The sequence below is a fragment of the Ceratina calcarata genome, unplaced genomic scaffold (genome assembly GCF_001652005.2).
Source record: "Ceratina calcarata isolate Rehan_Ccalc_2016 unplaced genomic scaffold, ASM165200v1 scaffold586.2, whole genome shotgun sequence".
Classification (NCBI taxonomy): Eukaryota; Metazoa; Arthropoda; class Insecta; order Hymenoptera; family Apidae; genus Ceratina; species Ceratina calcarata.
Window position 1 is genome coordinate 470,996 of NW_017177087.1, and position 20,423 is coordinate 491,418.

A 20,423-nucleotide genomic window follows, 5' to 3' on the forward strand; every position below is an offset into this window, starting at 1 on the left:
TATCCAATTAAAAATATAAATTAAAATATTTAAGACTGTTTAAATTGTTTTACAGTTTCGAGATTTAGAATTTGAATATGAATGTTTTAACCAAAATCGTATAGATTATCGATAATATGAAGGAAGGAGTATACAGGCAATGTAGGTTTCAAATGGTCTTTATTACAAATAATGTTTTCACAAATTACGCTAGAAGTCACGATGGCAGGTATCCATATCTCTGAAGAACACTCAGAGCTACCATATCACGTTGTTCGTACCGAGGTTCCCCTCCGCTTAGATAATATCAGAACAATTTCATTCGGCTCACCTCATGGATGATCGAAATCGAGTCGATTTCATACATTCACTCTCTTCATAGTGTCTTTTACTCATTCGATTAAAAAAATGCATAAAGAGAACATCTGCTTCCTATTTATTTTAATCAGAACAATTTGGCAATTTATATTCATTTATCATTTATTCAATTTGTTCCTCATGTTTGTTTGAACAATTCGATCAGTCTTTACTTTTGGTGCTCCTTAAATAACATCTCAATACAACACAAAACATAATTCTTATAGAATTTCCTATGCCAAAAACGAGCACAGTCGTTTCTAAGTAAGAAACCATTTACAGAAACATGTAATATTTCACTTTTCTTGATAGTCATGCATTTTTACAGTTGATGATGTTTACGATTACATGTATGAGAAACTCTATAAGAATCACATAGTGGATGTTGCAAAATAAATTTCGTATTACATAGTGTAATTAATTATGATATTTAGAATTGAAAACTTTACACCAGTTTTCTCAAATATATTATTATAAACATAAGAGATTTCTGAATTTAAATGTTTAAGCAAAATTACTCTGCTATTCTTATACAAATTATTTTTATAAGTTCTCTCTATGGATTTGTTTATTTAAATTTCTTACTGGGAACGTTTTTAATATACAGAGCGGTTCACGAGAGAATACTATTTTATTCCGATTTTTATCGTTATTATTACACTCTCTCTCGAAACCATTCAACATTATATATAAACATTCTCTGCTATGTATAATAATAACGACGAAAATCGAGGTGGTGATACCAGACGAACCACACTGCATACAAACGTCGAGCTAGCGCTTAAAATACGTGGAAGCAATAAATATTAACAAACGCTAATTGTATCCCGATGATGGAAACACTGTATCACTTTTGTTCTCGCGACGATAGAGTTAATAAGGCACTTTGCGTACATTCTTATCCAGTTGAACCGCTAAATACGACGTGTACTTTTCCTACTGATACGATTTATCTCGCTTATTGTCGACGTTTCAGTTAACACGATATCTAAATATATTAATAAATGGCGTGTGGAAAGTTCGAGTTACTTTCTCGTCTCGTTAAACGTAGAAATAGTAATTAGCTCGAGGACTTGAGTCGATCGTCGTCAACTTAACAACCTACCGTTTGTACGTTCTAAATTGCAAAAATATATCCCTCGATCGTCTATCCTTGTCATAAGTCTAAATCTAACGAACCTAGAGACTTCGCTCGCTTAGTCTACTACCGAGGTCTCGATTCAATTATTATTTAACGATCGCGCGATTCGTTGATTGGATACAATTTAACTAGAAAAGTTTCGTAGTGTCTAAGCGTTGCGTGCTCCCTTCGTGAAATCGTCCGGGAATCTTTCATGGTCATGTTCCTTCCCGACAGATTCGTTTCACTAAATTACGTGTACAACCGGCCCGCGGTTTAATATCACGAATTCGATAATAATTGCGTACCTTCGTTCGCATGTCCACTTCTTCTCTATCACGTTTGTTCTCGTACGCGCTCGAGTAAAACCGATCGAATGATTCGTAGAACTGAACCTGATGTAAATGAATGGAACAGAGGAATCAGTATTTGAAGAACGATTTTTGATAATAGAAAATCACTGATCAGTTGAGAATCGGGTGCGGTTGCCAAACATCAGTTCTGGCACTGGCACTCGAGAACCGTTTCTAAAGGAGAAAGGCACACTTTCCTCAAACGCTCGTATAGGAAATCGCCTGCTTCTTTTCGTATGTACGCGGACCACCGTCGTTCGCCATATTCTTGGTGGATCCCTCGCTGTCCAGCGAGCTGTTATCACTGTTGGGCCTAGACAGGACCTCGTTCACGTCCTGTAGTTGAGCATTCTCGTAGCTTCTTCTGTTCCGCGTGATCGTAGACTCGTGCGGGAGCTGTAGATCCTTTCTAATGTATTCCGGACTGGAACTCCACTGGGTCCCTTCGTAAAAACCAGACTCTGGCGAGGCGTCGGACATTGGAGAGATCGGTAACGCTATAAGCGGAGACTCATGGTTCTTCAACGGAGGGATGTACGCGTTCGGAGACAAATTAGGGTCCGATATCGATGTTCTATTGCTCTCGGCTATAATCTCTTGCTGTCGCGGAGATTTAACAGATTTTTCCATCTCGATCATCAGCCTGTCGTCAGTCGAGTTCACTCTTCCTCTGGCGTCGTGCTCGATCTCCCTTGACCCCTTTGCACTGATGTTCCTTCTAATGGCGTTCAGTCTTTCTCTACTGCCCGTGTGTCGTCTGAAACTCTCCCTGTTACCGATCTCCGCCTTCTTGTCATCCAAGGGTATCAATAAATACCTCCTGGACCCGTTTAGATTCCTCCTGGATCCATCCAGAGATCTTTTATCTTCCTCGAAACTTCTCAGTATGTTCTTGTGATACAAATTCCTCTTCGAACTGTTCAGAGATTTCCTCTCCTCGTCTAGAAGCGGGTGTCTCAGTATATTTCTTTTACTGTTCGATTTTAATAACAGCGGGCTTCCTTCTCTCGACGCTTCCGGCTCCTCGAAGATGATCTCCCGACTATTTCGCAGGATCTCCTTGTTCACTGCCTCCGGCAGATGCTGCAGTTCTGTCTCACCCATCACTTGGATACCGTCTGGGTCCAAATCGAATATTTTGTATTGACCACGATCGTGGTCCCGGTTCGGTATCGGAGGCCCGTGGCAGCTCGAGTCCCTACAGGCGTTGCGACAAGGACTCGCCTCGTCTGCGCTCGTCTCGCTTCTCCCGCTGTCCGTGTAGTTAATCAGTGGATGATGACCCGGTTGATGATTGGTCACTATCAGTGGCCGATGACCGTAGTGGTAATGGGTGTCCTGACAAGACTCCGACAGAAAGTCCTCGTCCACTATCACACCTGTAAATTTGCCTTCCGCTTAGACCGATTCGAGTCTCCAAATAGCGATTTTGTCGAGTGGAGCCTCTAACAGTTCGAACTCAGGTCGGTTAGTTGAAAACGCATTTCAAAATTTTTGACACTCTTTTTTAGAGAACCAGGCTGTTAAACACGTCCGTAGACGTTTATAGCGAATTTATTAGTTAGAGTGAATAAAACATTTTAAGTTTCGTTTTAAGAAGAGAGAATAGAATCGTTGGACGTAGTATAAATAAATAATTGTGACTGATCAAAGACGTGGCAGCGAAGGTGTTTAAGATGAAGTAATTAGGAAACGTGGCTTAGCGATTATTTCAGCTTAAGGGGATTCGCAACAAAATTATACATCGTGGGTTCTTACAATAAAGGAATCTAGAAGTTAATCAAAAGTTTTTGAACGATTTATTAAAGGACGTGTAACATTTCTGATTGAATTTATTTAGCAGACGATCCAGTACAAATTTTATAACAAATAGGTCATGGAGTTGTGATTTTAAGGCTAAGTTGCGAGTCCCTTTAAAGATTCACCCTTTACCAGAGCCCTTGACGCATTGTAAAACGACGCTCACAGTCAGCGCTGGACGAATAGTCACGATGTATCAGGGCAACGAAACGAAGGACAGACACACAAACACCCGATAGAAGGGACTCTTAATCGATCTTATTATCCCGAAGCCCCGGAAAATTCTACGTTTCGGTTCTCCTCCCGAATCTTTGGTTTCCTCCCTTCTGTCTATCGATTGCACTCTCTTGCTTCCTCGCCCCGCGACTTGCATTAGCGTCCGTCGGGGCGCGAGTACGTTCGTTCACAGTCCCGGGCAGTCGTCGATGGATGGAATGTCAATGTGAAGCTTCGATGCTCCGTAGGAGGAGTACCCTTGCGAGGCAAGGAACTCCTCGGTGGCGGTGGCGTCCGCTTGGTTGGCGTTCGATATCACCGGCGCGGATTTTGGCTCGCTAGGAATTTTCCGCAGGACTCCATCTACGGTATACACCAGCACCAACAGAGTCAGAGAGACGGACACGTGAAGGAGTAAAAGCATGCACAAGCAACAAAAAGCACCGAGCAAGAAAAACCCCGTTCCTTTATTAACTCAAGTTTTATATGTTCGAGCATCGCATTATGGATTGGGTTCCTCTATTATAAAATGGGATTGGAAATCTGAAAGGATTGAAAAATGTTAATGTAACAACGATATTCCAAATACACATTTCTATATTGGATAGATTGGAAGGACGAAAAGAGGATGGAAATATAAGGAGAAGTTGAGGGAAGGAAAAGGATGTGGATAAAGGAAGGAGGTTCGAGGTGGGAAAAAGAGAGGAGAGATTTTATGGTTAAGACGGAAGGGAGACCAATGGAAGAGCCATTGGGAAGCAAACAATAAAGATAAAGGGTAGTGAGGAAGAGAAATGATACAGGGCGATATGTGAAATAAAGAGAAAGACAGAATAAGAAAAAGAGTGGAAAAAAGAAATCGCCAGAGGAGTTGGGATTAAAAAATAAAAGTGTGTACGTATATGGAGTAGCTCGAAAGGGAATCAATTAATAAATATAAATATAAGTTGTATATTTTATATTGAAACGACGTGTATACATTTTTATATGGATAAGACGTGCGTGCGTTTGGGAAACGAGGAACACGTGGAAGGGCTAACAGTAAGAACAGACAGCATAAGAAGCAGAGACGCTGGAGCATGAGCACGAGGCGAGCGGATGGTCGGGTATCGATTAGTTTGATTCGCATGTGCATCCCAATTAGAGCACGTGGTCGGCCTTGTTGTATAGTTAGTGGTTGTTTTGTAACGTGTTATTGGCGTGTCGTGCCGCTGGACGCATGACGGAAATTTTTAATTACACCGGACATTACGGTCTAGTAAAAGTTGGACGGCGTTCGTGCACGGGCTTCCGTGACACAGGGGTGATATTCTCGCTATTTCAATTTAATCTACACTATGGCATTTTTAATAGCACATGATGCCTATTCTAGTCGTGTGTCATGCGTGTCTGGTCATCTAACTAATAAACACTTGTTTTCCTAATCCGTCGTTAGTCCGTTCGATAATATCTAACAACGTTTATTACTCATTGATTTACCCCTGAATCTATGTTCATTAAATACAATCTTCTATTTTCTATCGCGTCTCGCGGTAATACTAATGAACAGGAAGGTAACAACGCACTTACCGTTTCCATGACGGAGTTCTTCTTGTACTTTGTAAAACTCAGCGAGCTCCCTGCCCGAGCACAGAGGCGTGTCGACCTGTGTGGTGCTGTTGAACAACGAGTAATCCACCTCGTAACCCTGCCTCTCCTTCGAGTACATGACCATCGGCTCGAACCTATGCCCCCATAGAATCTCCTGCGGCAGGTAGCTAGACCTGGCCTGAGTGGTCTGTCCCGTGGACTCGATGGTACCCTCGAGAATGGCCACCACCTCGAACCTCTGCGTGAGCATGTCTTCGGCTGACATATTATAAAACGGTGATTCAGCGTTGATCTTGTGCACGATGGTGGTCGGCCAGATGAAAAACAGATTCCCGTTCTGGCCATCGGTACCCACAGACAGTTCCAACTGATTCTGCGACAGAACCTCGCCCTCTTTGGTAGTCCTCGAGCGAATCAGCTGCGCTCGTACCGCGGCACCGATTATGTGGCTCTTCCTCATGTCGCCCACGCGGAACATCAAACAGAGCTCGCCGTCTCTTTGGCAGATCACCGCGTTCGTCGAGAACAGCAACGTCTGCGTACGTTTCTTCGGTCTGCTCATCTTCGCGAATACTATCCCGACCATGAACGCCTGTATCATCACTCCGGCGATGCTCTGCACGCACATGACGAAGATCGCCTCGGGGCATTCTTCGGTGGTCGACCGGCTACCGTAGCCGATCGTGTGCTGCGTCTCGATGCTGAACAGGAAGCAGCTGGTGAACGAGAAGATGTTGTAGACGCACGGCGTCCAGTTGTTCTCGGTTTGGAACGGCGGCAGGTGAGCCTCCTCGAAGTCACCGTGGGTGAACGCGATCAGCCACCAGATCACCGCGAACCCCAGCCACGAGAGCATGAAGCTCAGGCTGAAGCAGAGCAGCGTCCAACGCCACTGCGCGTCCACTAGGGTCGTGAAGATGTCCTTGATGAAACGCCAGGAACGCTTCGAGATGCGCGATTGGAGAACGTTGCAATCGCCGTTCTTCAGGACCGCGCGGCGGCGAAGCTTCCGCGTTGGCCCCGCTCTGAACCGGCTCCTGAAAATTAATATTCGTCCATCTAAATCAGAAGTGGCGAGATTCTTTCCATTTGTAGATTTTAACTTTCGACAATTTTTCATCAACTGCAATTTACAGAAAATAATAGGAAAGAAATTTATAAAATTCTTGAAACTAGAGAAAGATGAAGCAGAAGGAGTTATTACATAACGAAACTTGTTACTGAAACGATTAAAAAAAATCGATAACGAGCCTTGAATAGAGCGATTTATCGGACAATTAGAAAAACAGTTAACAATAAGAGATAAAGGAACAATTGAGAGCTTCCTTCAGGCATATTTAAAGAGGAGCCTAATTAAGGATTCGTAAGGGGCTTTGTGATGCGAAAGTCGAGTCTCCCAAATGTATGACACTCGTTCGCACGCGATGAGACACTTCTTTTTTTTCATCTGTTGCACAACAGTGGGAATAAATTATTGACGCGGTGCGACGGTCAAGCGAATCGTCGCCAAGGCCTGCGACGATATTCCACGGAGGAGATCAGGTTGGCCATTTGAATAACAAATTTCGAAGATCGCATTGTTCTTCACCTGTCGACTCGATCTTTCCTTATTCGCAAACGAATCGGACTCGTTATGAAAATTCTAGTTGCGATTCTCTATCGCGCGTATGCCACCGATTAATGCCGTTGCATATTTTCCCTCGTCGCGCGCGTGCACCTTTGCATAGCTAACGAAACACATGCGAGAGGATCAGACGGTATGGAAAATTTCAGAGATCTCGCGCTTAATTCCTTTTCTTATTTGTCTGTATGAACTTGAAAAGAAGTACTCACGATGGATCTCTTCGCATTGTACGTCATCGTTCTTGAAGCTTTCCATCACAGAGATCACTTAATCGGCCGGGGAGCTTACGGGTCACACACACGCACGTTCTATCTCGAACCTGACCAAGCCAAATGTCTCTTTAACAACAAGTTCATCCTTATCTCACTCCGGTTAGCTCTGATTTTCGAGAAGACACGCGACCGTTCTTACTCTAATCCAAACGCAAACCGTATCTCCGAACGTTGTATTCTCACTGACGAAAATGTTTACGGCAATAACAAGAGGATCGAAGAGCTGTTTTATCAGGCCCACTGTTCCCACTTTCTCCTTGGCTACTTGAAATTCTATAGATATCGAAGATAACTAACTATTGCACGTAAAATTGTATCGAATCTTATCGTGAACGGGCGAAATACAGAGCGAACGTATATGAGACCGCGGGTGCATCGCGTGTTTGAAATATGTACATCGTCCGCGGCCGGTTCGATGATCCGACTGAGACATTCTTGCTGGCCACCCTTTCGTACGGTCAAAAGGAAGTCGCCATTTTGACTCACCATGATAACCGAGCAACTGTTATCTACCAATTTATTTATTGCCGCGAGTAAATCAATCGGCGAGTCGTCGACACGCGGTCAGCTACCCGATTCATTATTAAGCCCCATCGAATTTTGAAGATCCATACGTTTTCTGGATCCTAACTTCGTCTTATATTCTAAGATTTTTATCTCTTCGTTTGCGATTATTTTTATTGGATTTACCACTTTGGTGCAGTCGGACGATATTCCGCGACCTCGAACAATTCGTCGAGATATCGGTCGATCGTTATCGGTAACCGGCGATAAAGATAGTTCAGCAACGAAACGGCGTGACTTTTTTCTTCTTCTAAATTTACGAGCGACACGATAGAAATTGTGTCATCGGGATGTAACGATTATCTAAGGTGGGCCTTGAAAACAATTCTGAAGGCTCTTTCTATTTTTTTTCAAAGATGCGATAGTTGTATTAGCACTTATCGATTAAGAGAAGCGCGAAATATCTGGTCGAATTCGTTCGACGTTTTAAGTATGTAATTACTTCCTCATACTGTCGAGGGTTGTTTGGCCGGGCAATTGAACGAATGCTGCGAGATACTGACCAGTTGAAATGTGGTCTCTTATCGAATTAACGCGCGGCTCGCAAACAAACGTAGTATAGGTACATACGTGTCTACACAGCGTGCAGAAACTCGAGGCAGGGGAATCCGAAAGAGGACGCATTAATGAATAACTGATACCGCAATTACATTTATTAACTGCGCAAAACTGCTTACGCGTGCGGCGATATGATATATGAGACTATAAACGTCAAACTATGATGAAAACTGGTTTTTAATGGCAATTACAAACTAATTTCAAAGATTGATTATGCACGTTCACCCGAACTTGTTACTGAATTGCACAAAATAAAATGTCTATAGTGTCAGATAAAAAATTTATGTATTATTATATTTTCTGTAGATTTAATTTTCCAGATACGACAATTTAAATTTGTCGAGATTGATGTATGTAATTTTTAAAAAAGCAGCTATCGGGGGAATTTTATTTTAATCTTGTATTTTCCAGTTTTACCTGCTTCTGGACGACGAGCTCCTGATCACTTTAACTATAACCGGCGCGGTTTTATTCGACAACAGAATTTGTTTCTCGTCCCCATCTGGCGAAGACGACTTCACGCTCGAAATAGGACTCTTTGACTCGTTTCCATTCATTGTATTTTCCATCTTCTTTCTCTAAAAATTCCCTCTTAATCACGAGTTCGGTTTTCGTTCAGCCTCACGCGTTCCTCCACATCTTTCGTTCAAAGCTCAAATGACGTATTTTTGTTGTCAGTCACTCAAGTGTTTGCCAAAGGCTTTAACCGATGCAGTCACAAGTTCTCGTTTCTTATCGGGAAAGGATAAGTGTCCAAAGGACTTTTTTTTCCCAGTTTTATCGAGCAAACACCTCTCCTTATTGCACGTTCTTAAGATTGCAGATAACCGTGCAATTTATCACGAAGGAATTTCTATAACGCGCCTGTCGATGCACTTGAGAAAATCGAAAAATATTCAATGGAACAATTTTTCCCAGCAGTTACGTAATTGATAAATAATCCATCTTGAGATTTTTTCACGATTGCTGATAACAATGCTGATAATCGAGAGATATTATTGCACTGTAGACGATTAATATTTTTAAACAAATAATTCAATTATTTTTCCCCTTATCTCTTGATATTCGATAATCGTGCAATAATTATAATTAAATAATTATCGTCCCTTTCACTTATTGTTTTCAATCTGTCGTTGCGGTAACCGGGCCAAAGAGAGATTATTTCTGAATTTCTTCGCTGCAGACGCGAACACGGCTGACAAAACTCACTGACCAGTCACTCCTTTTATACTGTTAGACTTCTCTTCTTAAGAAATCGACCGACTTATCGATCCCATTAGTCACAGATTCTTATCAAATTGGGCTCTTCTGAAGCTGTTAAGTACTCTCTTCCGAATAATCGAATCCTTCTTAGAGTTTGCCAGTCTCGTCTAATTTCGTCACGCTGTCCTACCTATGCACACTTCGCTGTTGACTATGATGATTAGATGTTCGGAGTTTGATGGTGGAGGATCTACTGATCTGGAAGCAATGATGCAGGTTGTCTTATACGAGGCCAGACGATACCTGGCCAGCGGTCTCCACTTATCAGCCACTAACAATAACGTTTGCTCTTTTCATTTGCGAGGAAATGGACTGACTGCGTCACGCGGAACGCGTCTCCCATTAATACCGATTGTTTCTCCCCCCGCCTCCTTATCAGCGATAACGACACTTTTCTTTGATTTTTACCTTATTAACTCTATTCTCTCTGAAACCATTTTTATTTACGCTCCCTCGGTTACCAATTTTTATAAATAAAACGCTTCGCAATTACGGAAAATTTTTTTACCAACACACTTCTCCGTAAAGAATACTTAACACTCCTTTTGTGAAGCAAACAGTGGAATTGTTTTAAGTAAAGAGGCAAACAACGATCCTGGTGGTACAACGCTCGGAGGTGTCCAAACTACAAACTCTCGTTACGGATGGCGACTTTTTAATGTACCGATTCGAGCCGTGATTCGCGAACGGGATATTAAACGTAACGCTTATCGTTCCGCGATTTTAATGCCGCGTGAAGTGGACGATTTTTGGAGAAAACAACTTTTTATACGATGATACACTCGCCTCTTTCGTATAGTATTATCTGCGGCCGATTTTCGCCGCGATGCACTCCGTTCGGTGATAACGTCCCCGCGGGCCGTGACATCGCGAGACGTTCCGTGTCCCGCCGGCCGACTCGTTTCACTGACTGAAAGTCCGGCGGTAGCTCTTATCAACCTGCAACCATCTTATCGCCGCCGAGCATTTGAATTCGCTGATTTCGGATGAAAATGGATCCTCCATCAGCGAACGGTATAGACTGATCATTATATAATAATGTAGGTGCATTCCCGTTCGTGTCTTCAGAGCACGAATCAGCTATTAACGAAGTACCTCGAGTGATACCGCAGCGAACAGGCGTATCAGTTGTAAAATTATTGTTCCAACTAGAAAAGTTATTGAACACTTCGCCTTACGAGTTCGATAATTCGTGCTGCTTGATTGATCGAAGGGAAAAGTTAATAGAATGCGATTGATCGAAGTAATGCACGTGACGTGTAATATAAAAAATGTATGAAGCTAATTTTTGTAGATTTTTTTATTAGAATTTTATTAATTTAATTGCACGTGTACAGATTATTTATTGTAAAATCGATGAGCAATAAAGATGTTCTTATTGGTTGACAAATAATTCTGTAACGGAGTATTGATATACTCGTTTCATCGCAGTTTCATGAAATTACTGTTTTCCAAGGTCTTCTGCAGGTCTTACAATCTCTTCGATTTATCTTGCAATCTAGCTTATCGCTTAAAAAAAAACTGCTGTCTTTCCTGCAATTAGTCGTTATCATCTCGCGTAGCCTGGTTTCTCACGGACATTCCTTCGAACGAATCTTCTTCGTTGTTTAAGTTCGATTGGAGTTGCTTAGAAGAATATTTGGGCAGCCGGAAGGGCTCGATTAGCGCGGGCAACGATGAATCGCATTAGTCGGTGCTAATTTACTCGGTGCGCATTATAATGGCGCTATCCCATAGTATAGTGGAAGAGCTCGTACCGCTCGTAGGCGTCAATTGAGAACGATACCAATTCTGACAACGAGTCTCACGCGCGTTTGTATGTACAACTAAATTATATCTACTTCTTGAACGCTGTTTTTACTGATAAAATTGTACAGCGAAATCGAAGGGACAAGAGTTCATCTGACTTTTTAGATATTGATTGTACTTATTATTATAGATGGGGTCAAGTTCAATATAATTAGTAGTCTATACATTTACATTAGTAAGATAAATATATATATTTGACGATCTCAGTAGAAATTGACATGGCTTGGGTAAAAGTAGAGATTTTCTTACTGATGAGTAGGAATACAGACATAGATGAGTAGAAATAGCGACAAGTTTAGACTGATCGTAAGTAGAAACTCAAAAGCTGTGTATTTCAAGACTTCATTTTAAAAATGGATTATAAATGATCTTTGCCCAATTTGTCTCAATGCATATTTAAGTTCCACAATTTGCATTATAATGTTTGATTAATAAATTGCTTTTTATATTGGGTTGATAGCGAAATCATGCTTAATTGAGTAGAAATTGGGACACTTATCTTACTTATTATTAGAGATGGGATTAAGTTCAATTTGTTCTCACGAACTCAAATCGATTTCAATTACCAAGCTTCATATTATGGATTTCTATTAATACTTAAAGGCAATAATGTTTCAATGATTATATTTGAACAGTATTCATTTTATGCAAACTGATATCCGAGGAATGATTACTTACAAATAAAAGGACTTGAATCCTTTGCAAGTAGTCTCTGAATCTTTGAAACCAGAATTACATAACTGGTTTTAAGCACTTCATTTATTAAATTCTTAACTATTTAAGAATAATATTTAATTTACAAAACTTGGTTTTAGCCTGTTCTTTTTTTATCCATCATATTGACTGCTTAGGAGTGTGGCTGTTTCTATTTTCCGAAATACTTATAGAGAGTTTGAATTCAATCGATCAAAGTTCAAATCCGTTTGCAAGGTACTTGATCCCATCCCTACGTATTATGTATTTATGATATGAAGCTGGAAAAGAGAATTAAAAGTGGCGGCTAATTGCATGCAAATCGAGTCTCGGAACAGGTTCTACCGAGAACGCTCTTGTTGTTTCTTGCTACCGGTTAATTAATTAATATGTACTAAGTGACAAGCAATCACTGTCAATCAATAAGTACAATGCCATATAAAAAGCACATTAGCTCGATCTTATTTATTCTCCATCTTGGAATTCTACATGAATTCATTATGTAAAATAAACCTCGTGACGTAAAATCATTTCGTTGAAACTTGCATCTACTTGTGAACAGGATTTATCTTCCTTGAACATTAAATAAATCCTCTGAGAAAAAGTCACTTTAAAAGATCACGTATTCTTTCATGCGATGACTTCAATTTACGAATATACTCGATTTATTTAGTTTCACTTGCTAATTTCCTTTTGTACATAAAATCAGAATGTATGCATTTGCATTCTACCTCGTCTTGCGAAACCAACCAGCTGTCTCGAGTCACGGGCTTGCTCGACGACCGGGCAGGAACGGCCGGTCTACCGCGGTTCGACATAACTTCCGGTCCGATCTCGAGTCGTTCACGGGCGCGCGTCAACGTCGTCGTCGGGTGTAACGAGTGTAAGTACACTGTGGGTCGAGCTGAACGCGAGCTATCCGACCGCGACGTCGACGTCCACTTCGATAACGAGGTTTTAATTAAACTAACGAGATCGGACGAGCCGCGAGGTTCGGCCACGCCAAGGATTTTCAAACGCGTATGAAAAATTGTTCACCTCTCAGTGAGAAGTTGTTCCTACTTGACATTTTCATCCGCCGATTTTCATCTGAATGTTTTAGAATGGTTTCATACGGGGTGAGTCAATGTAAATTAATATTTGATCATTTTCGTTTTTTTTCCTTGGAATTTAGTCACATCAACGTTTAACAATAAGCTTATTAGCGACTAAGTTCTGAATCAAATGTTGTTGATAAACGAAATCATTGATACTGAGGGTTCGTTTCAGCTTTTTCTATTCGAATTCTGAATGAATTTCTTGAATTGCTTATAGTTATGTTAAAGAAAGTATATAAACAATATATTATGTATTAGGAAATGTAAAAAAGGTTGCCTCATTAAAAATAGAATCACAGGAATTGTCTAGGAGCTCAGTCACAGAAACAAATGCCACAGACATAGATTTAATTCACACTAGTGACAATAAATTTGATACATCGTGCATAATGTGATCATTTGATTAACACGAGTCCTACGTGAATTCTTCATTACTTTGAAAAATATTGTTTAAAAATATATTTTAACAAGCTGAAACTGAGGGTCAGTGAGTAGGATCATTTCTCATTGACTCATCTTGCAAATCACATGTATTACAACTTGTACGTTTATGAATGGAATAATCATTTCATTCATATACTCTGAATGATTTGACCCTAGAAATTTTTATTCTATTACAGAGGACCATGAAAAATTTCACTATCATTATAATAACGTGACTAGTTCGTGCTATGTTGAATGAGCCTCACTATAGTTTCTCAGTGCTAGAAAATAAGCCTAATGACGTACCTCCGTCTCTTTCTTTCTCCTTCTTATTTCTACAATATATAAAGTCTTACGAGGCGAATTCATAAAGTTTGCTCAGACATGAAGGGATATTTTAGGGAATTGTTTTTTTAATCTAACGTGTCAAAAATTCTGAAGAAACTCGCATATGTACTATACAAATAATATATTTATTTCAAACTCATAGATTGCAAAATTGAGTAATGCTCCATAAGACTGTTAATTATTAACTAATTAATTTGTCCTATATTCATGATTGAGAGCTGAAAAAATGCAGAACGTATCTAACAGTTCACTAATAGGAGAAACAGCTGAGCCAAAAGTAGGAGTTGAAAATTACAAAGTGGAAGGAGCTCGTCACCCCTGCTCTAAAACGTTGATTATGACAACTGTAATCACTTTAACGTTGATATAATGATAGAACAAAGTACTTAGGGTACACAATGATAAGGAAATAAAAGTAACAGCGTGATACTGCATTAGCGTTACTGATAATGACGACCGTCGCGATTACGTATACGTAAGATCGCGGCAAGCAATGATTTCGATTTCGTCGAGACCCGCTGCGCGAAACACCGGAAACATCTACTTTGCATACGAAAGAGACGACGTATCAGTGACTGGGCTGCAAAGCAGCCGTAATCGCTTGACAATTACCAAACAAAACAGCGGCTCGGTTCGCGGATCACGTGAACAGTTCCCAGGCTATCTCAAATTCCCGGTTAAAGAGGTGATCTACAGCTTTTGTTTGAGGAAACAATTCTGAGCATCGTTTGGCGCCAGGTGCTGTGATTTTAAATAGCCGGAATAAAAATAGTAGATAGATATATCGGCCACGGCTTATGTTTGGTCAAATGATTTTTCCTTGGAGACAGTCTATTTGCAACTATTGAGCAAATTTATCGAGTGCAAATGCTTTTAAGAGTGAAGACAATTCGATATTGAGGGTTAAATATTGAATAATTTTTATCTCACAGTTAGCGACTGACGTATGTAGTCGGATATTGAGTTGACGTACTCTGAACTAGAATAACTTTTTCAATATCGGAGTAAACAATATACTTTTCTGCGGGATGCAAGTTGTTAGTTTATCAATTCACAATTCATCTAAAGAAATTAAATTCATATACCTGGAGATGGGCATATGAATTTCATACCTAGGTACGTATATGAATTTAATTTCTTTAGTTGAATTGTATTTATTTAAAATCTGTTCGATGGTAATTAATTCAAATGAACGCGAATTAATACAAGAAATGGAATGGCTAATTAAACCTGCGTACCTGATACTTAATAAGAAAAATTGAACGGATTCCTATCATTGTCTCTAACAACAGACACTTATTAAACCATCTATTTCTTTGAACCTTCGCCCTTTGATTACGCACTTGCACTGTATGTAAACTCATACAAGTCCCGAACTATCCTAACAGTCCCATCAACATGATTTATGGACGCACTCAATATTTTCATAATTATTGCGACGTCTATCGTTTGAACAGATGCGATTTATGGTTGTCGGTAGTCTATTAACACAAGCGGAGGACACGTTATATGTATGTAAATTTCACGCGGTTGATTAACGGGCCTTCGTACTCGTTGCGTTCACATACTGCAATGTGTACTCTTATGCCACTAATTCACCTATCGCGGATCGACCGTCGTCATTTATCAGCGGAACGGAAACATGAACTCGAAAATTCGCGAACAACGTGTGACCTTCGCTGATAATTTATCTGTTTTCGACTCGATTCGCTAAAAACGAACAAGAAAATTGTTTTTCGAGGTAGCATGCATAATCGGTCGTAAAAGTTTCAATATTCCAAGAAATAAGTAGTTTTAACTAATTTCTTTTATTAAGTATTAGACTATTAAATTATATCGTTAACTGAGTTAAATTATCAGTTAAAAATTAATTAATTAAGCGCGACAACTAGTTAGCAGATTTCACGATTCACCTTGTCCGATTCAAAAGGTCGCGCAAGTGGCGAACTAATCTGCAATCGCGGCCGAACTTAATCACGGAAATTCGCAACGCGATTTCGCTCGGCGTATCAGATTTCCGTTTCCTGAATGAAAGACGATCCAGACCTGTACATCTTCGCGATTTTCCCTCGTGCGCATCCGTCTTATCGCGCGAAACTCCTAACGACTTAACAGCGAATTAAATTTGAATCCACTTAAACAGATAGCTGTTGGAAAATCTTCCTCGTTAGGAACCTTCCATGTATGGAAGCTCCATATAATTTATTATTTTTTTTTTAGTATCAAGGATCTCATGTAAGTAATTAAAAATATTCTTGAAGATCGTATCATATTTGGAGGAAAATGTATTCGAGTCTTTCTTAACTATTATTTGTCAAGTATAAATCCATTAATCTTCCTACGATAATAATGAACAGGTGTAAAGACTAGGAATGGGTTCAAGTTCAACATGTATTCCCGAGTCAATTTCAATAACCAAGTCTCATCTTGTAAGTTTTGATTAGTACTCAAAAGTAATAATGTTTTAATGATTATATTTGAAAAGTACTCATTTTATGTAAACTGATGTCAAATCTCGGAATGAGTACTTACAACATTCGAAAAGATACTTAGAAGTACTTTTATGTTAAAAGAAATTGAATCTTTCACAAATCGTACCCGGATCTTGAAAATCAGAATTGCATAGTCGATTTCAAGCAATTTGTTCATTAAACTTATAATATTTCATTTCCAATACTTGGTTTTAACTCGTTTCTTTTTTATCCACCATATTCTCTGCTTCTATCTGGCATAAGTTTGATTATAGAATTTTATTAGGAGTTCTGTTTCTATTTACCAAAATACTTATAGATAGTTTGAATTCTATTAATTAATCTTTGCGTTCTAACCCGTTTGCGAAGCACTTGTTCCTATCGCTAGTAAAGAGGATAATATTATTTAAGTACATACACGGACTATGTATAGTAATCCAATTATTAGCTGCTGGTGCTATCTACTGTATTTATCTCCGCGGATTAAACGTGCAAGGGATACGCTGGTCGCGCCAGTCATCGCGGATTAGCTTCAGAAAATGCGGACTCACTGTCCTATTATTTTCTATCATTATTAATAGTCTCAAGTTCCTCCAATTAGTCAAGTAGGATTTAATATTGTAATATAATATTCTACATTCAATGAAGGTCCAGAATAATATGTATTACTATTCTAATCGAAATTTCATTCACAATTATTGTCATGAATATACAGTCTGTATTATTATTATAAATTAGAGACTAGGTTAAAATACTCATATAGGGAATATTGACACAAGCAACTGACCTGGTAGAGTCCTGCCGACCGACACCACCGATACTGCTGCTTTGAGTGCTAACCCTGACCAGGGTGACGTTCCTATGCAAACTGGACAATGTTCCCGTGTGCCTCTGCCCGAGCAAGGGTGAGTCGGCAGCGATCGGGTTCTCCGGTAACGGCAGGTGGCCTTGAACCTCGACGTCCTTTTCCTCCTCCTCCTCGATGGTCCCCGGGAGGCGGAACAGTTTCTGTGGCTCCTCCATGCCACCTTGTGTCGCTTCACGTGCACGAATAAGCCTCCATCGAAAATATCGAACTCATCCTCCTCCGAGCCGTTCCTTTTTTTTTATACTTCTTGACACCTTCGCTCACCGATATTTGCCTCGACTCGATAATTCGCTTGATTTAATCGAAACGAACCCGACCGTTCTATCACCCCACCACCTCTGTCCGCTCCTTCTTATTTTTTTTCGTTCGAATCACGAACGGCGACGCGTTTTTTCGTCTCGTAACGAGGATGAATGAAGTCGATGGACGGGACCGCGCGACGATGACTCACGGCCACAGCCGAACAGTAAAGTTCCATCGTTTTCTGCCATCGTTCCTTCGCTTCCTCTCACTTTCCACCGGCATTCACACCGCCCTTCCGTTCGCGGAATACCGACGTTCCTTGTCCCTACGCACAGTAACCGTTACATCTTAGTTTTATTACATACCAAGTGACCAACGCCTGATTTTTATATCCCACGTTTTAAAACGTCTAATATTCAATTTCTTTATAAAAAAAAAACGTGTACATGATTTTTTTTAAGCAATGCTGTAAGTAGAATTCTAATGGATTTCTCTTAGGAAAATGACAAAACATTTATTTAGACTATTTAGAGTCTTTTAGCCTTGCATTGGGAGAGAGGATGAAGAGGACGTCGAGGTATGCGTCACGTAGAAAGGTTCTGGGGATCGACGACACGCTCTTTGCTTCCGGTTTCGGCAGAATTTAAAAAAACCCAGAAATATAATGTGTAATTTTATTCCTAAGAAAATTGATCAATTCTAATCTCAATGAATAGTAATAGTAAGAACTTCAATTTGTTCAGAGAACGAATCGATAAATAGATAGTATTTGTGAATTGTATAAAAATGAAGTCACAGGTATTTGAATATCAGGAAACGAGGACGTTTAATGCGGTAAGAATTCAGTGATAAGAATTGAAAACGGAATTGGGAATCAATGAAATGTATTAATAAGGATTATTCGAGGGAATTATTCATCAATGAAGCTGTAACCGGAGGTATCTTTCTTTTGGCGAATACGTGATTAATATGAAATACTCGTCCCGAGTGAGTCATTAATGGTGCGTCCCCGCGCGAAATCGTAATGATCCCAATGTCTAAAAATATACCTTCACCGAGATATGCCACGCAAGGCCGAGTTTATCTATTTTTTTTTATTTTTTCACGTGCAAGGAATGCAATGTTGTACGCGGGTTAACGTTGAGATTCTCGATGCGCTTGGGAATCGTAAAGAAACAATGAGCGCCAGGAAACGTACGCGAGTTTACTTGGAAGAATGACGTCGTCACAGATTAGGCCATCGATCAGCGGTTACATAATTATTTTGTTTTTACTGATTTTACCGATTGTTACGCGTCTGGTAATAATCTATGTACCTTTGAATCATGTAAGGCCTGTGTATTCGAGGAAAAATTTAATGAAGACTGATTCATTAGAAATGGAATTTCCGTTTTAATCCGCCTTTTAGATTATCGATTTATTTTTCGTTATCGAACACTCTCGAGGGCTTATCGTACCCGGAATAATATTGTAATGTCCAGCAAAATACACTCCCGTCCAGAAGTAAAAAAAAAGAATGAAAATAAAAATGATACAAAATTCTGATTGATTCTGTTGAAATTTTATATCAGTCGTGTTCGGTTGTCGAGTGTTTTTATTCTTCTCAAACAAGTCAGTATGTGTTATTCCAAGTAATTTTTGATGGCTCGTTCCACTGAGTACTCAATTATTATTGTCTATATATCTATAAGAAAATAATCGAATTTTAATTGCAGTTTGCATTCATTTTGTCTGGAAAATGAATAGTTTTAATAAATGGAGCACGTACAGGGAAATATTGTGTAGAGACTCTTAAGGTTCTATGAATCCTTAAATGAAGAGTGTAAATGAGAAAGTATTCATATTTTAATAATTATTAGATATCAGTACCGATCAGAATAAAAGCACTTCATAAAATTGTAGAAATTTTGTGAGCCTACTAACAAAGTTGTTACATTTTGAATTCTTATGTTCAATGACAAAATTTGGATTCTATTTATAAAAAAATTCAGATATCACAGTGCGATAATTTTATAATTTTATTTAAGTGTTAATGCATATTTTAAAAATAGTTTAAAGCTGAAATAATATAAACTTGGAGGATATTATTTAAGATGGACAATAAAAAGTAAGTACTATAGAGCATGCAGGCAACGTAAATAATTACAAGTCTGATACAATCCAATCAAAAAGTGCCAGAACCATGTACCATCTTTGTAATACATTTCTTAAACTTTTGACAGAGATTCTACGGCTGATAGAATCGTATATCTTGTTTAATGACATACTCTCATGACCAATGATTATAAAATATTGATCAACGATTTTAGAAAGTCGATAAATGTTTCGTATTAAAACTCGTGTACTGGAGTGTACTAGCCAAATTAAATACTGCTTATCTCTGACACGGTGACATAAATTATTCCAACCGTGGTCGCGGTTCACCAAATTCTCATCGCCCATATGCATGTACAGTGTACAGTCGAGACAGGTATTAAGTGAACAGACTCCAAAATGAAATAATTTTTTTAATACCAGACCAAACTACATAATTTTTTATGGAATACAAGCTTACTTTAGTATACAATGCAGGTTTCCATGACTTGTTGCCTACAACTGAGATAAATCGAAGAATTGTTGTATGTTTCGATGTAACTTTTCTAATAAACATTTCTCTTTAGACATTGCATAGTAAAATAAATTTTATTACATTCCACAGAAAATTGTTGTTTGCTCTGATATCAAAAAATTTATTCCATTTTGGAGTGTGTTAACTTAAGGTTGTATGAACCCTTA

The 20,423-nt window shown here is 39.4% G+C and overlaps 2 protein-coding genes across 8 annotated transcripts in view; both read right to left on the reverse strand.

Annotated features, from left to right (window-relative positions):
- Positions 1-142: 142 nt before the first annotated feature.
- Positions 143-17,576, reverse strand: LOC108629754 (uncharacterized). 5 transcript variants are annotated; one of them, XM_026817565.1, is made up of 4 exons: positions 15,305-15,715; positions 8,851-9,894; positions 5,395-6,452; positions 143-3,188 (listed from the first exon to the last, which is right to left on the reverse strand). In XM_026817565.1, the coding sequence occupies exons 2-4, from the start codon at positions 9,000-9,002 to the stop codon at positions 2,008-2,010; spliced, it is 2,391 nt and encodes a 796-aa protein (XP_026673366.1). In that variant the 5' UTR covers positions 9,003-9,894; positions 15,305-15,715; the 3' UTR covers positions 143-2,007. The 5 variants fall into 5 exon arrangements, with proteins under 5 accessions (XP_026673366.1, XP_026673368.1, XP_017888095.1 ...); XM_026817567.1 differs by lacking the exon at positions 8,851-9,894 and adding an exon at positions 7,249-7,358 and having other exon boundaries at positions 15,305-15,687; XM_018032606.2 differs by lacking the exon at positions 8,851-9,894 and adding an exon at positions 7,249-7,584 and having other exon boundaries at positions 15,305-15,687.
- Positions 17,577-17,886: 310 nt separating this feature from the next.
- LOC108629755 (inward rectifier potassium channel 2) overlaps positions 17,887-20,423 on the reverse strand; it is a 37,456-nt gene continuing 34,919 nt past the window's right edge. For all 3 annotated transcript variants that reach the window (XM_018032607.2, XM_026817568.1, XM_018032608.2), the window contains one exon: positions 17,887-17,973. The gene's annotated coding sequence lies outside the window, so the exon portion shown is untranslated. The remainder of the gene's footprint in view (positions 17,974-20,423) is intronic.

What these genes read in the sequence shown, in the direction of transcription:
- LOC108629754 (XM_018032603.2), bottom strand. Translation starts at nt 17,560, where the DNA reads ATGGAGGAGCCACAGAAACTGTTCCGCCTCCCGGGGACCATCGAGGAG. An exon ending in GGTCGGCAGGACTCTACCAG is followed by an intron (nt 6,453 to 17,324) that starts GTCAGTTGCTTG and finishes ATTAATTTTCAG; the next exon opens with GAGCCGGTTCAGAGCGGGGC. An exon ending in AGAACTCCGTCATGGAAACG is followed by an intron (nt 3,189 to 5,394) that starts GTAAGTGCGTTG and finishes GCAAATTTACAG; the next exon opens with GTGTGATAGTGGACGAGGAC.